The sequence below is a fragment of the Thalassophryne amazonica genome, chromosome 3 (genome assembly GCF_902500255.1).
Source record: "Thalassophryne amazonica chromosome 3, fThaAma1.1, whole genome shotgun sequence".
In the NCBI taxonomy this organism is placed as follows: Eukaryota; Metazoa; Chordata; class Actinopteri; order Batrachoidiformes; family Batrachoididae; genus Thalassophryne; species Thalassophryne amazonica.
Genome location: NC_047105.1, coordinates 70988997 through 71006346, shown reverse-complemented (window position 1 = coordinate 71006346; position 17350 = coordinate 70988997). Strand labels below are relative to the sequence as shown.

Below are 17350 nucleotides of genomic sequence, written 5' to 3'. Positions count from 1 at the left end.
TCTTGTAATAGTTGTAATATTTCTGTGTTCTCTGCCCACCTGCATCTCTCTGCAGTTATCTAGCATACAGGAACTTCATGATTGACACCTACCGTCTGAACCCTCAGGAGTACCTGACCTCCACCGCCTGCCGCAGGAATCTGGCAGGAGATGTGTGTGCGATCATGAGGTGTGTGGAAGGTTTAAAACACATATAGATTATATATGACATATATGTAACTGTGTCTGTGTAGTTGCTTTAAAAAAACTGATATTAGCCAACTTGCCAGCATAAAAACAATTAGTTTTCAGGGTAAACTTATATTTCAGGATTCAGGTTGCAGTGATTTACTTTCTCCCTGTGATTTTGTGTTGGGTCCAAAAAACAATATTGTGTTTTAACATTTTTAGTCATCATCCCCCCACCCCCCCGGGCCTTGATGGGTCACAGTGTCACATGACAGGTCAGGTCACCTTTGAGGGGCCAATTGATTGGGCTTATTCAGTGTTTCTTCTGATGTTAGAGGAAAACTGTGGTTGTATGCTAGCACCAGCGTTATCAAAAATTTGCATGCGCATAAGCTTGATCATAAATGCATGAATAAGAATTTGAAAAATGAACGTCCTCAAGTGGATTTGCCAAGCTGCACATATCAGCACATTTACAGCATATTGACAGCAGAAAAACATACAATATATGTTTTTGTAGCTTTATTCTTTCCTAAATAAATCATAGCCATTGCCACTGCAAACCATAGTGTTTTCTAAATTATGTATCTGTTTTGTTTAGTTTGGCATTTTGTATTTTTGCCACCACCTGTTGCTGAAGAAGAGGTAACAATGTATGTTTGTTTTATTGTCTTATGTCTTATGTGCACTGGTGCCTTAATACATGCATGTCTCCTGCAGGGTCCATGCCTTCCTGGAGCAGTGGGGTCTCATCAACTACCAGGTGGACTCTGAGAGCCGGCCAACACCCATGGGCCCCCCGCCCACATCTCACTTTCATGTTCTAGCAGATACTCCATCCAGTTTGGTGCCCCTTCAACCCAAGACATCCCAGGTATATAACACACACACACACACACACACACACACACACACACACACACACACACACACACACACACACACACACACACACACACACACACACTTTGGGCAATTGAATGTCTTTCTCTCAATGCCTGTGTATCTGCAGACTCCTGCTGCTCAGCAGATGATACCCTTCCCAGATAAAGTGAAGGAGAAGCCAGCAGACCTACAAAACTTTGGTCTGCGCACTGATATGTACAGCAAGAAGACAGGCTCCACTAAGGTGAAAGTCCAATTAGACAAATAACAGACTGTAATTTTTTTTTTTTTGGGGGGGGGGCGATTTCTGATTTCACCTTTAGTCCTGTCCTTGTATTGCTCCAGAAATAATCACAGACTATATTTCTATTTTAAGACCATTTTAATGCCACTGATGTAGTAATAATGTAATAGTGTAACAATTCAAGTGCACCATTTCAAAGACCATTTCAATCTTAAGAATATTTTGTCTTTGTTATTCTATAGTATAAAAAACATTAAAACATATTAAATATATAAAACATAAATAAAATAAAACCCCACCACCTAAACAAATAAAATTGATTCTTGGACTCTGTTAACAAAAAATTCACTTATATAAACCTTGGACATTTGGCACATGGGTTTTAGAGTTATTCATTCTTTAAATTACATGTGTTGTCACTTTTCTTTGATACTGTTTTTAAAGAAAGACAGTAAACCAAGTTGTTCACGTTAACCTGCCCTCCCCTCAATTCGGCTTAAAACTAACTACTGTTCCAAAGTTGTCTGAGTCTCAGTCACGGTGAAACTCCAACAAGAGAACAAACAAGATCACAGAAATGTGATCAGAAATGACAGAACAGATTTCTTTTTCTGTTCATTCACCTTCAGTGCAGATATATATATATAAGTCAATAATGTAACTACTGTGACATGCCTGTTTGTATTACTTATTAACATAGTGATTGTGATGGTTTTGTGTGCAGAGTAAGAGTGCAGCAAGCTCCATGAGAGAATGGACAGAACAAGAAACACTACTATTACTTGAGGTAATAACAGTCCCCCACGGAGTCCGTGTATGACAATAAATGTTTAACGTTCTGGTTATGTAGAGAGTAGAAGTGAGCCACAGAAAGCCAATGTGACAATGACAACGGACCACTTTAAGGTTATTGAAAAATGAGATAGGATACATAGTATATTGGTCTTGGATAAGTTGAGTTTTTACAGTTTAAAAACATTGAGCTCCACATTAGTCAGGCACCAGTACTTGCATTGCATTGGTAGAAATGAGGTAACGAGTGCCAATACAAAGATGTACTATGAATAATAATGCCTTGTGTAAACTTGAAAGGGATTGGAGATGTACAAGGACGACTGGAACAAGGTGTCAGAACACGTGGGCAGCCGTACACAGGATGAATGCATCCTGCACTTCCTGCGACTACCCATCGAAGACCCCTACCTGGAGGACAGCTCATCATCTTTGGGCCCACTGGCCTATCAGCCAATACCTTTCAGCCAAGCAGGAAACCCCGTCATGAGCACCGTGGCATTCCTCGCCTCTGTTGTCGACCCTCGCGTGGCCTCGGCTGCAGCCAAATCGGCTCTGGGTGAGAACTATCTCATTTTGGTTGTGTCTTCTGAACAACCAGAAACAGTTTCATGCCTGAATATGCACCTGTCTTCCTAATTACAGAACACTGAACATTATCACAGAGTACCTTGTTTAAAATAATGATGTGATTATTCATATCATTAAATTAACCATTTATTCATATAAAATGCAAAATTCCTGTTTGCTCTATAAAAGCTTGATTTTTGTTCATTATTTCATAGCAGAACCCAGAGAAATTCATTCTCTCATTCATTCATTCAGTAAATTGTAAATTGTAAATTATGTGAATCATACTAAATAATTCTGTTACTCAGAATGGCTATCACTGTGCTGACATCACTGTTTCTGATCCTGGTTGAGCATCTGTATGGAAGTTCAGTATTAATCTGGAACCATCTGCATCATTTATATAGTCCATGAGCCCAAAGCCAATTTTGACCATATCAATACCACTTAAGGGACCTAATCAACACTTACAGTCCAGCCTCATTATACTGTGACCTACACAAAAATGTATGGTAGCCATCCCAGCGTGGTCGCATAAAGATTCCCAAAAGGTATAGTTTGGACTATGACTTAATGTTATGAAGTTCTGAGGTAAAAACAGCAGAAGTGGTGACTGGTAACAGGTTGATATCTGTTGGATTCTCTGTCATATGTTACCCTATAATTTGACAACTAAGCACAACACATGGTTTCTTATTAGCAACTTTAACTTCTGACCCCAGCACAAAACTGAAATTGTCACTATTTCTGCTGTTTTTAACTTTGACATTCAGACATAGATAGTCCAAACAATACATTTTTGGATTCTTTATGATCAGAAAAATACTGTGGGATACTTTTCGATATGATTGTAGGATTTTGTTTTTTTTATTTTGACCCCTGTGTAATCCTTCATTGACCCCTACTTAGCTATAGCTACCATGCTGGGATGACCAGTATGCATTTTTGTATATGTCATAGTACAGCGATCCTGGATTGTGTTATTTGAGCACCTTAATGGTCCTGAAAACCTGCTTGTCCCACAGACTAGTACCAGTGTTGCACCCACACAAAACTGATATCCTGCTAAATTTGTGATTTGTCAGTCAGTACTGTGTATTCTGGATTGATTCAGTGCTGAACAGTGTAATAGACGTTCGTCATGACCAAGTCTCACTAATCATCTTTATGCCTGTTGGCTCTCAGAGGAGTTTTCTCGTATGAAAGAGGAGGTTCCCGCAGCACTTGTTGAGGCCCATGTACGGCGCGTGGAAGAGGCTGCGCGGGTCAGTGGCCGACAGGATCCGTTGTATGGCCTGGAGGGTAGCGGCATCGCAGGCACGGGCCTGGAGGAAGGAGAGAGACCTGGTACGAGGGACACATTCACAATGTGTAATATGTGCACACACAAGTATGAGAGGCAGACAAAGAAAAAAGAGATAGAAAAAACTCCATTTGCAAGCCAAATTAAACACGAGGAGAGATGGAGAAAAAAGTGAATAATCTTGTCTTCTCTTGGTTTTAGATGAAAGCAGTGATGAAAGTAAAAGCGACAGCCAATCAAGTGAGGATAAGAGGGAGACAAAGGTGTGACACATCTGTTCTTTTAACATGTCAATGTTTAGGATAGTGGCGGTTTAATGTTCACTGCCGTGCTTATGTCCCACACAGGACAGCAAAGATGGAGCCACAGAGGAAGAGGTGAAACAAGGAGAAAATGGGAAGAAGGAAGAAGAGAGAGGGAGAGAAGTTGAAGGAGAGAGGGAAACTGACAAAGCAGAATCAGAAATGGGTATGAAAGTCCACATCTGTCACACACAGGGAAAACGCTCTCACTATAATATAGGTGATAAATTAACAGTGTGGTGTCTGACTGTAGGCGACAGTGAGAAAGAGAAGGACGGAAAAGAGGGAACAGAGGAGGGGCAAAGAGAAGGAGAGAGCGAGGGAGAAAGGAAGGCTAAGGTGGAACGTGATGTGGGAGAGGGGAACTTAGCAACCGCGGCTGCATCCGCTCTAGCTGCTGCTGCTGTCAAAGCAAAGGTAAAGTTAATTATCACATTGTTACATTGTTCTTTTTTTTTTTTAAATCGTGCTCTTTTTCTTCATTTTCTCTTTCACTGTCTTCAAAGCACCTGGCTGCAGTGGAGGAGAGGAAAATCAAGTCTTTGGTGGCACTGCTGGTGGAGACCCAAATGAAGAAGCTGGAGATTAAACTGCGACACTTTGAAGAACTCGAAACCATCATGGACAGAGAGCGGGAGGCAGTGAGTGAAACATTCTAGGATATTTAGCATCGGAAGACCGCAGACAAGCTGATTGAATTCTCTCTGAAGTTGACTTCAGAGAGAATTCGGGATTCATATGAAGACTCCTTACAAAAGGACATGAGGGCCTGTCTTAAATCCAGTGTCGCAGACCAAATGGTCCCCTCTAAAAATCGGTCCACTCTGCCTTCACTGCGCATGCGTCATTTGGGACCACAGCAGCACATCTGAGTCTGACTCTCGACACTCAAAGCGACCAAAGGGAATAATGTGATTATTAACTATCAGACGACAAATTAAAACCTCTTAAATCAGTGGTTTTCAAACTGTGAGCCCCCCCCCGCCTCCTGGGGGGCGCCACAGTTCTTCAGGGGAGGTGCGAGGATGGGTATCATGAACCGGTTCTTTTCGAGAATCATTAAGAAATGATTTGATGCACCGATCAATAGCTTTTTGCTTAATGAATCCCTTATCGGTCCTTCAGAGCGGCCATTGTTTTTGAGGGTGTTTTATCGCGAAAATGATCATTTCTTTACGTTGATTACAGACCCTGCAGCGGGTGTGTAATCAACCGCTTCTGTAACGGCTCCACTTTGAAGCTCAAAACAATGAAGTAGTGCTCCGATCCGCTGCTTCTTTGGTTCATTGCTTCGCTGCTTTTCAGAACCGACAACTCCACTTCTTAAATCCTCTCAAAGCCATTTAAAAATGTCAATCGTGAATCACTTTTGTGCAGATGAAGTCACTAACTGGGACTCTTGTGTTGTTGTAGGTAAGAAACGAGAATCGTCCTCCGTTCCGTTCGCACAGCTCCAAAAACTGCGCGGCTCTCTGCCGAGTCAAGTTAGAGTCCGTTCAGAATTAATAACTTCAAAGCGAATCACCATTTAAATAAAATGACACCACTTTCCAAATGTTGTAACACAGACAACAGACTAAAACATTTTTTCCTCCCAAAATGAGACATCCTGTGTTCAGCTCAGAGGTATGGAGTTAGATTTGTGCCATTAATGTCTGAATGGAAATGCTTTTGTGTATTTCTATTTATGTCCTGAGATCAAGGATCCAGTGAACAATTTCAGACTCATTTAAATGTTATTGACATAGAAAACCTGTAAAGCCTACTTTTAGTACACAGAAAATTCACAGGAGGTATTGTTAAAGGAATTGCTAAGGAATCGGATCGATAAGCAGAATCGATAATGGCATTGATAGATAAAATCTTATCAATACCCATCCCTTATTATTTATGTTAAAATGTGTTAGTTATGCCAAAGATGTTTAAAAACACAGAGATGTTTAAATGTTAAGAAAACAATGTTTAAAATATGACAAAAGATAAAAATTTAAGAATAGAAAGTTCTTTAAAAACACGTTTAAAATTTTTGAAAAGGGTGTAAAATGTGTGAAAGAATAGAAAGTTCTTTAAAAATATGTTTAAAATGTTTACAAAGGCTGTAAAATGTGTAAATGCATAGACAGATCCTTAAAAACACACAAATACTTTTAAAATGCGTTTAACGTGTAAAAGAATAAAAAGAAACACAAAGATATTGAAATCATGTGTATGTGTGTCGCTGGGGGGGAACAGCTATTCATTGGAAGTCCCAAAAACCAGTTTTATTTGTTATTATCTATCGTCCTCCTGGTCGTTACTGTGAGTTTCTCTGTGAATTTTCGGACCTTTTGTCTGACTTAGTGCTTAGCTCAGATAAGATAATTATAGTGGGCGATTTTAACATCCACACAGATGCTGAGAATGACAGTCTCAACACTGCAATTAATCTATTGTTAGACTCGATTGGCTTTGCTGAAAATGTAAATGAGTCCACCCACCACTTTAATCATACCTTAGATCTTGTTCTGACTTATGGTATGGAAATTGAAGACTTAACAGTATTCCCTGAAAACCCCCTTCTGTCTGATCATTTCTTAATAACTTTTACATTTACTCTGATGGACTACCCAGCAGTGGGGAATAAGTTTCATTACAGTAGAAGTCTTTCAGAAAGCGCTGTAACTAGGTTTAAGGATATGATTCCTTCTTTATGTTCTCCAATGCCATATACCAACACAGGGCAGAGTAGCTACCTAAATTCTGTGAGTGAGATAGATTATCTCGTCAATAGTTTTATATCCTCATTGAGGACAACTTTGGATGCTGTAGCTCCTCTGAAAAAGAGAGCCTTAAATCAGAAGTGCCTGACTCCGTGGTATAACTCACAAACTCGCAGCTTAAAGCAGATAACCCGTAAGTTGGAGAGGAAATGGCGTCTCACTAATTTAGAAGATCTTCACTTAGCCTGGAAAAAGAGTCTGTTGCTCTATAAAAAAGCCCTCCGTAAAGCTAGGACATCTTACTACTCATCACTAATTGAAGAAAATAAGAACAACCCCAGGTTTCTTTTCAGCACTGTAGCCAGGCTGACAAAGAGTCAGAGCTCTGTTGAGCCGAGTATTCCTTTAACTTTAATTAATAATGACTTCATGACTTTCTTTGCTAATAAAATTTTAACTATTAGAGAAAAAATTACTCATAACCATCCCAAAGACATATCGTTCTCTTTGGCTGCTTTCAGTGATGCCGGTATTTGGTTAGACTCTTTCTCTCCGATTGTTCTGTCTGAGTTATTTTCATTAGTTACTTCCTCCAAACCATCAACATGTCTATTAGACCCCATTCCTACCAGGCTGCTCAAGGAAGCCCTACCATTAATTAATGCTTCGATCTTAAATATGATCAATCTGTCTTTATTAGTTGGCTATGTACCACAGGCTTTTAAGGTGGCAGTAATTAAACCATTACTTAAAAAGCCATCACTTGACCCAGCTATCTTAGCTAATAATTAGCCCAATCTCCAACCTTCCTTTTCTCTCAGAAATTCTTGAAAGGGTAGTTGTAAAACAGCTAACTGATCATCTGCAGAGGAATGGTCTATTTGAAGAGTTTCAGTCAGGGTTTAGAATTCATCATAGTACAGAAACAGCATTAGTGAAGGTTACAAATGATCTTCTTATGGCCTCAGACAGTGGACTCATCTCTGTGCTTGTTCTGTTAGACCTCAGTGCTGCTTTTGATACTGTTGAGCCTAAAATTTTATTACAGAGATTAGAGCATGCCATAGGTATTAAAGGCACTGTGCTGCGGTGGTTTGAATCATATTTATCTAATAGATTACAATTTGTTCATGTAAATGGGGAATCTTCTTCACAGACTAAGGTTAATTATGGAGTTCCACAAGGTTCTGTGCTAGGACCAATTTTATTCACTTTATACATGCTTCCCTTAGGCAGTATTATTAGACAGCATTGCTTAAATTTTCATTGTTACGCAGATGATACCCAGCTTTATCTATCCATGAAGCCAGAGGACACACACCAATTAGCTAAACTGCAGGATTGTCTTACAGACATAAAGACATGGATGACCTCTAATTTCCTGCTTTTAAACTCAGATAAAACTGAAGTTATTGTACTTGGCCCCACAAATCTTAGAAACATGGTGTCTAACCAGATCCTTACTCTGGATGGCATTACCCTGACCTCTAGTAATACTGTGAGAAATCTTGGAGTCATTTTTGATCAGGATATGTCATTCAGTGCGCATATTAAACAAATATGTAGGACTGCCTTTTTGCATTTGCGCAATATCTCTAAAATTAGAAAGGTCTTGTCTCAGAGTGATGCTGAAAAACTAATTCATGCATTTATTTCCTCTAGGCTGGACTATTGTAATTCATTATTTTCAGGTTGTCCTAAAAGTTCCCTGAAAAGCCTTCAGTTCATTCAAAATGCTGCAGCTAGAGTACTGACAGGGACTAGAAGGAGAGAGCATATCTCACCCATTTTGGCCTCTCTTCATTGGCTTCCTGTTAATTCTAGAATAGAATTTAAAATTCTTCTTCTTACTTATAAGGTTTTGAATAATCAGGTCCCATCTTATCTTAGGGACCTCATAGTACCATATCACCCCAATAGAGCGCCTCGCTCTCAGACTGCAGGCTTACTTGTAGTTCCTAGGGTTTGTAAGAGTAGAATGGGAGGCAGAGCCTTCAGCTTTCAGGCTCCTCTCCTCTGGAACCAGCTCCCAATTCGGATCAGGGAGACAGACACCCTCTCTACTTTTAAGATTAGGCTTAAAACTTTCCTTTTTGCTAAAGCTTATAGTTAGGGCTGGATCAGGTGACCCTGAACCATCCCTTAGTTATGCTGCTATAGACTTAGACTGCTGGGGGGTTCCCATGATGCACTGAGTGTTTCTTTCTCTTTTTGCTCTGTATGCACCACTCTGCATTTAATCATTAGTGATTGATCTCTGCTCCCCTCCACAGCATGTCTTTCTCCTGGTTCTCTCCCTCAGCCCCAACCAGTCCCAGCAGAAGACTGCCCCTCCCTGAGCCTGGTTCTGCTGGAGGTTTCTTCCTGTTAAAAGGGAGTTTTTCCTTCCCACTGTCGCCAAGTGCTTGCTCACAGGGGGTCGTTTTGACAGTTGGGGTTTTTCTGTAATTATTGTATGGCTTTGCCTTGCAATATGAAGCGCCTTGGGGCAACTGTTTGTTGTGATTTGGCGCTATATAAATTAAATTGATTTGATTTGATTTGATTTGTTCTCTGAGGGGAGCTCACTGTCCCACACTTTGAAAACCCCTGTCTTAAATCATTCTAAAGTCAGTTTTAAGCAGAAAACGAGCCAATAATCAGTGAGTTGTTACTGACGCTCTGAAATGACGTAGGCGCAGCAGCACATCTGAGCTGTGGTGCTCTGATCGCTCCACCGTCTTTTGTGATGAAATAATGCTGAATTTATGTGGAAATGATTGTTGTACAAAAGCTTCAGATATCTGTCACTGAGATACGAGGTCTGTCCATAAAGTATCGTACCTTTTTATTTTTTTTTAACTATATGGATTTGATTCATATGTTTTCACGTCAGACAAGCTTGAACCCTTGTGCGCATGCGTGAGTTTTTCCACGCCTGATCTGTGACATCATTCGCCTGTGAGCACGCCTTGTGGAAGGAGTGGTCCCGCCCAGTCGTCGGATTTTCATTGTCTGGAAATGGCGGAATGATTTGGGGTTTTTTTCCATCAGAATTTTTTCAGAAGCTGTTAGAGACTGGCACCTGGAAACCATTCGAAAAATTTATCTGGCTTTTGGTGAAAATTGTACGGGCTTCACAGAGAATAAGGACTATTACTACAGCTTTAAGGACCCCTTTAAGGATGCTCAGCGCGCCGCGCTCCGAGCTGCGACGACACGGCACAAGCCACCGGACCATTTCTGAGGTGATGGCTCTGTGGATACGAGACCGTCGTGTGCTCTTTCTCTGGTTATCACAAGAGCTGGACATCAGCCATTTTCCAGCAGATTTCACTTTTAACAAGAGATTTTGTCATGGAAAGCCGCGCGGAGGCTTCGCGCGTCACGACCGATTCGCTTTGGAAGCGAGACAAAGGAACACCTCCGTTTCGGCGTATCAGAGGACAAGTTTGAACATGTCTGTCTCGGCTTTCAATGCTTACCAGTCCAGTAAGTATCAGTGAAATTGTCTTTTATTTAACAGAGGGACTTTGAGGGGGATTCTTGCAAATAAATGAGCTTCACACAGGCGTCTTCTAACTGTCACAGCACTTACAGGTAACTCCAGACTGTCTTTGATCATCCTGGAGCTGATCAGTGGGTGAGCCTTTGCCATTCTGGTTATTCTTCTATCCATTTTGATGGTTGTTTTCCCTTTTCTTCCACGCGTCTCTGGTTTTTTGTCCATTTTAAAGCATTGGATATTCATTGTAGATGAACATCCTATAACTTTTTGCACCTGTGTATAAGTTTTCCCCTCTCCAATCAACTTTTTAATCAGACTACCCTGTTCTTCTGAACAATCTTTTGAACATCCCATTTTCCTCAGGCTTTCAAAGAGAAAAGCATGTTCAATAAGTGCTGGCTTCATCCTTAAGTAGGGGACACCTGATTCACACCTGTTTGTTCCACAAAATTGACAAACTCACTGACTGAATGCCACACTACTATTATTGTGAACACCCCCTTTTCTACTTTTTTACTTATAGCCCAATTTCATAGCCTTAAGAGTGTGCATATCATGAATGCTTGGTCTTGTTGGATTTGTGAGAATCTACTGGTACCTTGTTTCCCATATAACAATAAGAAATATACTCAAAACCTGAATTAATCTTTTTAGTCACATAGCACTACTATTATTCTAAACACTACTGTATGTAGTAGACTCAGCACATACAGTGCTTCTTGTACTAGGTGAATGAATGATATTTGTACATATTTTTGTGAACATGCATGTGACATTTGTGTGTCTGTGTGTAGTTGGAGTACCAGCGGCAGCAGCTGCTGGCTGACCGTCAGTCTTTCCACATGGAGCAGCTGAAATATGCCGAGATGAGGGCTCGCCAGCAGCATTTCCAGCAGATTCAGCACCAGCAGCACAGCCAGGCCGGGGCTCCTCATTCCAACCAGGCTGCTTCAGGCCCATCGCCTCAAGGTCTCGCAGCAGGTCAGCAAGCCCCCGCCTCTACAGCGCCTCAGCCTGCACCCAGCCCGGCACCTCCAGCTTCTTCTGCCCCAGCTCCCGAGTCACAAACACCTTCAGGCACTCACACCTCACCGCCCCGCCCCCCAGGCCAGGCTCCGACAGGACACTCCGGCTCCAGCACGGCTCCCGCACTCCACGGTAATCATCTCTGCAGTTACTTTACACAGGTCTATGTGTGCAGATTGCACTGAGCAACTGACTCAGCCTGCTGCCTCACTGCATTCCACCAAACAGACACAAGTCACCAGGTGACTATCCACCCAAGTCACAAAATGCAAGTTTTCTAAGTTATGACTATAAACCTTAATGCACAAAGAAGAAAAATCAATCAAATATACAGAAATGAGTGATTCACAAAGGCAGAATTTTTGTAACACCTTTGAGTTGGTCTGCTCAGCTGTTCTTTTTTCAGGTACCACAATACTTTCTTGTGAAATGAGTACTCGGAAACCTCTCCCTGGTGTACCTCTTTGTGCAAAAGTACGGATGGGATTCCACTTGTCTGATATGATAGTACCTATACTGGAACTTTCGGTCTCTGCGATACCAATCCGACATACTGTACTTTTCCCTGTCTTTAAACAACTGAAGTTTAATGTTTTCTTAAAAATTTTTCCAAGTGTTTTTTTAAGGCCCTGTCACACCTTGACGATTTAGCCAGCATATGCCGACCATATTAAAAAAATGCTGGCATACGTCTAATATCTTATGGGTAAGTTAAGAGCATGTTGAAATACACTGAAGCATGGTAGAGAAGCTTGAATCTTCGACTGGACTGGGTTGCTTGACGCGAGGACGTTTCGCTTCAAATCGCAGAAGCTTCCTCAACTAAAATTCTTGCTGTGGTGGTCTGACTTCTGTCTTGACTCTTGTAGAGAAGAATAATCAAGAAGTCACAAAAGCTGGAGTTTTAAACCTAACCAGACCCCTCCTACCGAGAGCCAGACTGCTATAGGCTGGTGACTAAACAATAGCTCTAATTAGCACCTATTGTGCTCTAGTTAGCACCCTCCTAATGACAGGGCAGCTGTCCCTCTCCTGATGGCTCCCTTGACGACTCTGCTGATGACGTGAATGACTCATTACCATGAACAAAATACTGAAACTGCTTTGACCTGAGTACCCCATTGTAAACAGGGGATAAAGCGTGTCTCAGACCCCCTCCCCGGTTAAGGCTGGGTTTCAAACGTTTCACAAAGAATGCCTCCTTGACCCCTCTCTCAAACCATTTCTTCTCTCTGGCTAATATTTTAACTTCCTTGTCCTCAAACGTGTGGTTAGTGTCTTTAAGGTGGAGATGAACTGCAGACTGAGGTCCACTGGCGCCCTCTCTGCGGTGCTGGTATAGCCTTTTGTGTAAAGGTTGCTTAGTCTCACCTATGTAGTGTTCGTTACAGTTTTCCTGACATTTGATAGAATACACTACATTGCTCTGTTTGTAACTAGGGATCCTGTCCTTAGGGTGAACTAATTTCTGTCTCAAGGTGTTAACCGGTTTAAAGTAATCTGGGATTTTGTGCTGTCTGAAGATCCTCTGTAGTTTTTCCCCTACTCCTGCTAAATAAGGGAGAGACACTCCTCTTCTTCTTGTCTCCGTCTCCTGTCTATCTGGTCTCTTTGTTCTCTGGGACTTCTGCACTTTGTCCAGGGACCATCGTGGGTACCCACATACTGTGAGGGCTTTCCGGACAAGTTGTTGTTCTTTAGCCCTTCCCTCTGCAGTTGTGAGCACCTGTAGGGCTCTGTGTTGAAGCGTCCTGATCAAGAAACCCAGTCCAGTCGAAGATTCAAGCTTCTCTACTATGGAAACCACCTGGACAACTGAGAGCCTACACAGAAACACTGAAGCATGCTGATATACACCGTACTATAATGAGCACTTCTAGAAATTTTGGGCATGCTGAAAATTTTCAACACATGCCAGCGTATGACTCATATGTCCCACACATGCAGGACATAAGTTGTAGGTAAGTTATGCGCCAAATTTTCAACACATTATTTCTAAACATCCTAGTTTCATTTTGGATAATTATATAATTTTTGCACACAGAAACTAAGTTATTTCACAAAAACCAAAATCTACCAACTTCAAAATTATTAGTCCCCTTAAGAACTGACCTTTTTGTTGAACCATAGCTCAAACCACTGTTGTGCAATGTTGTGCTTTATAATGCTGAAAGCTTGTAAAGTCAAGTTAAAGCTGAGGGTTATCTTCCATTGTACACACAGCACAAAAACTTCAGTAAGGGTTTGAGTTGTCACTTGAGAAAACATCAAAAGAAATCAGTTTAGACTTTAGAAAAATAAATGTTTATGCTCACAGAGCAGGAGAAGGATATACAAAGTTGTCACAATGTTTCAGAGTGAGAAGTACAAGAAATTCAAAGACAGCCATGAAAGATTTCAAAGACTCTGGAAAGAAAAACTAGTGAGAGATGTGTCTAAAGACCCCAGAACAACTGCCAAGACACTAGTGAGTGATTTAGCCAAGTCTGGAATTCTATTCTCAAAGAAGACAATCACTAAAGCCCTGGACAAGAATGGGCTATGGAGGCGCAGACCAAGAATTTTGTCCTCAACTCTGTCTCATATATATATATGAGAAACCAAACCAGTGAAACAGGCTGCTCTGATTAAAGAATTTTCACTGTTTTTTTTATCATTCGCAGAGGCCAATGCTCACCTTCCCGGGGAAACGTTCCACCCTTCAGCTCCAGTTCCTCCTCCGCAGTGAGTCTTTTCAAAAATAACTGGCTGGGAATCAGAATGACTCTGACCACTTTGGATCCCACCTTCATCGGCTGAAATGAAGTCAGAAACTGAAGGAAGAAAACGTGTTTAACTTTTTCATTTTTTTTTTAACTAGGACAGCTAATGTGAGAACAAAAAGGAAAGCATCTAAATCAAGCCAGCTTTAACATTATTGATGAAAAATGAGTCCCTTCAAATTGAATTTGATCAATAAAATTGAAGAATATAGATTTCGGTGCGTAAGCTGCAACAGCAGAGATCTGGCAACCTAAGAGGTGGTCGTGAAGATGAAAAGACTCATCTTGTGTTTTCAGTGTTTTAAAAATCGGTGCATTTTTTATTCTTATTTTTTTACATCACAGCTCGTGATGCCTCATAAGCTCTCCAGTTTGCTGTTTGTTGGTACTAACTAAAATGTGATAAAATTTGCACTTTTAATGTTTCCCTAGGTCTCATTCAAAGACTTGAAGCATTCATGAACATGAACATTAGCACTTATTGTCCTTTTGTTGTCTTAAATACTTTATCATACTCAGCGTTACTGGGAATGTTACTCTTTCTATATTCTTTGTGTTACGTGGACAGTGGTCATTCTACAGGGTCTGACCTGATGGTCGCAAGTTTTAAACTGTTTTACTCCAGATAAAAGACAAATCAGAGGCCCTTGACAATTCCATTGAAGCTACAGTGTGTATGATTTAGTGTCACTTAGTGGTGAGGTTGTAGATTTTATCATGCCATTGCCGATCGTGATTTGGTTTTGCCTTCACATTTTCACTTATATGTCAACAAGGACTCTTGCTCCCATGTGATAAGCAATGTTTATGGTCCTCTATTTCACAAATGAGGGTTTTCAGATTTGTTGTCTTGCAGTAGCAGCCAGTAGATGGTGTATAAGGGAGCAACCACTGATTCTTCTTCTCTTTTTTCCAGTCTTCTGGCCGTACTGTAAAATGCGAAGTATGTCCCTTTTGGGCTACTGTATCAACATGGCGGCTTCCATAAGGTGGCTGGCTCCCATGTTGGCTCAAGATTATGAAAACATGTTGCTTTGTTGCTGCAGGTGTTGACATACTAATGCACAGATGGTTATGTTAGCTATGTTCCCTTTATGCTAATAGTCAGCCCCTTCAAATTCAGTTGTTTTTTAACTTGAGGTTGCTACACCATATCCACTTAATTTTGGTTTTGTGCCAGATGCCCCTCCTGACATAACTCTACATTACATGGAGAATGGACTGGGGTGGTACTAACCACTGTGCCACCATGCTGTCCCCTAAACACTCCTAAATTATACACACTGTGGCTTTCAGAACGTCTGGTTAGACTTTAAGAAAATGTGCTGTGAACTGGATTTTCTGTTGTCTTGTAATAATCTGATACAAACTGCTCGAACATCAGCACGAACAGAGCGTGATGTTCCACATAAGAGTGGTCATCATCCTGGAATGGCCTCTTTGTAATTAATCTCCCTTTTTAAAATATCAGTGAGCAGCGTCATCTTTTTCCAAACTGGATCAACTCAAAGTGCTGCTGGTCTGTGAGGAATGGACTGAAAGAGGGGACACCCCCCCCCCAAAAAAAGAAAAAAAAACAAAACTAAAGAGCTTTTGAGAAGTCAGAGACAACAGATCTGCCCGTTCACAATTATAGTTACTCTTTTTTTTTTGTAATCGTGTTTATCCAATTGAGAAACAAATGCTGAATTGTGTTTTTAATACCTTCACTTTTTATTCATCGATTTTTGTATTTTTACTTTGTCTTTACCTCTGTCCTCCAGCTCTGTTGGAGCCGTTCCGTCCGGGATGTGTGTGAGAGCGTGTATACGTGAATGCATGCCATCGAGATCAGTATCTTGTCCAAACTTTCAGTGCCATTCTGTAAGGATGAAGTATTATGACGACCTGTGTTCTGATTTCAATCCTCAAACCGCGTCAGTGTCCTGAGTTCTCATCCAGTCAGATGGAGCGTTACAACTGTGTCAGTATTGCAGAGCTCACCATGGATGTGAGACAGACTTCTTTTATCTGTATTATTACTACATTGTGTGAACTTTGTGATATGAAATGTGTCTGGTTTCTGTATAGTTTTTTTTTTTTCTCCACTCAGCTGAAAATAGCAATTTCATGATAAAAATGTAAGAACCAATTCCCTCTGGCAATATCACACTGCTGATAGTTACACCCACAGTTTGTACTGAACAGAAAAAAAAGTCCAGGTTTTGGGTTTTACTTAAAAAGTAATGGGAGCGGAGGGATAAAGATGAGAAGAGGGGTCACTGTGTCGACTGGTTTATTTTGTGTTTTAAGGCCTGATTCTGTCAGATACACACAAGCCACAAATAAAAACAGAGCAGCACTTCGACCTCTACCAACAAGCCGGCAGCAGATTTGGGCCTTTTCCTTCAGCACCAGGATGACTGAGATCTTAGAGCAAAGTGGAAGGAAATAAAGTCATGTTAAATTTAAAATCGTTTTGGGAAATTGGATCCAAACAAATTTAAATTTTAAACAGCCATCTGACACCTTGACAAAATGATTAAAAGCTTAATCCAAAATGTTAAATTTCTCTTGATTTTTCAATTTCTGTACTGTGAAGTGTCAGACTATCATGTAGCTCTAAAATACAAAAATCAACATCAAGAGCCACCGCAAGGAATGATGTACCATTCAATGTTTTTCTTTCTTCAGTTAATTCCCTGTCCACTAAATTCTTTATCAATTCAGTTTTGTCGAAGAATAAAGTTGCCTCTGTTATTTTTATATTTTACGTCTAAAATGAGGCATAAAAATACACACCCATCAGTCATAACATTGCGTAGGTCCCCCTTTTGCCACCAGACTAGCTCTGATCTACTGAGACATGGACTTCTAGACTTTGGACTATCTGGCACCAACAGATTAGCAGCAGATCCTTCTGTTGGATTGGACCACATGGACCAGCCTTCGATCTCTGTGCACATCAGTAAGCCTAGGCCCCCAGTAATAGTGTCAATCCTTTCTTGATTTTTCTTCCTTGGAACACTTTTGGTAGGTACGGACCACTAGAGATTAGGTTCATTCCACAAGAGCTGTAATTCCAGTTGCTCTGGCCCAGTTGTCCAGCTATCACAATGGGGGGGGGGGGGGC

At 41.0% G+C, this 17350-nt stretch overlaps 1 protein-coding gene across 3 annotated transcripts in view; it reads left to right on the top strand.

Annotated features, from left to right (window-relative positions):
- The window catches only part of smarcc2 (SWI/SNF related, matrix associated, actin dependent regulator of chromatin, subfamily c, member 2), a 37458-nt gene extending 20872 nt beyond the window's left edge, over positions 1-16586 (top strand). For 2 of the 3 annotated variants that reach the window (XM_034166697.1, XM_034166696.1), the window contains exons 15-26: positions 56-169; positions 889-1042; positions 1181-1297; positions 2022-2084; positions 2390-2648; positions 3845-4006; positions 4164-4225; positions 4310-4430; positions 4518-4681; positions 4771-4905; positions 11245-11608; positions 14140-16586. In XM_034166697.1, coding sequence (XP_034022588.1) covers positions 56-169; positions 889-1042; positions 1181-1297; positions 2022-2084; positions 2390-2648; positions 3845-4006; positions 4164-4225; positions 4310-4430; positions 4518-4681; positions 4771-4905; positions 11245-11608; positions 14140-14204 — 1780 coding nt within the window. In that variant the 3' untranslated portion in view covers positions 14205-16586. Of the gene's footprint in view, positions 1-55; positions 170-888; positions 1298-2021; positions 2085-2389; positions 2649-3844; positions 4007-4163; positions 4226-4309; positions 4431-4517; positions 4682-4770; positions 4906-11244; positions 11609-14139 lie in introns of all 3 variants that reach the window. The other variant, XM_034166695.1, reaches the window with a different exon arrangement.
- Positions 16587-17350: the final 764 nt, after the last annotated feature.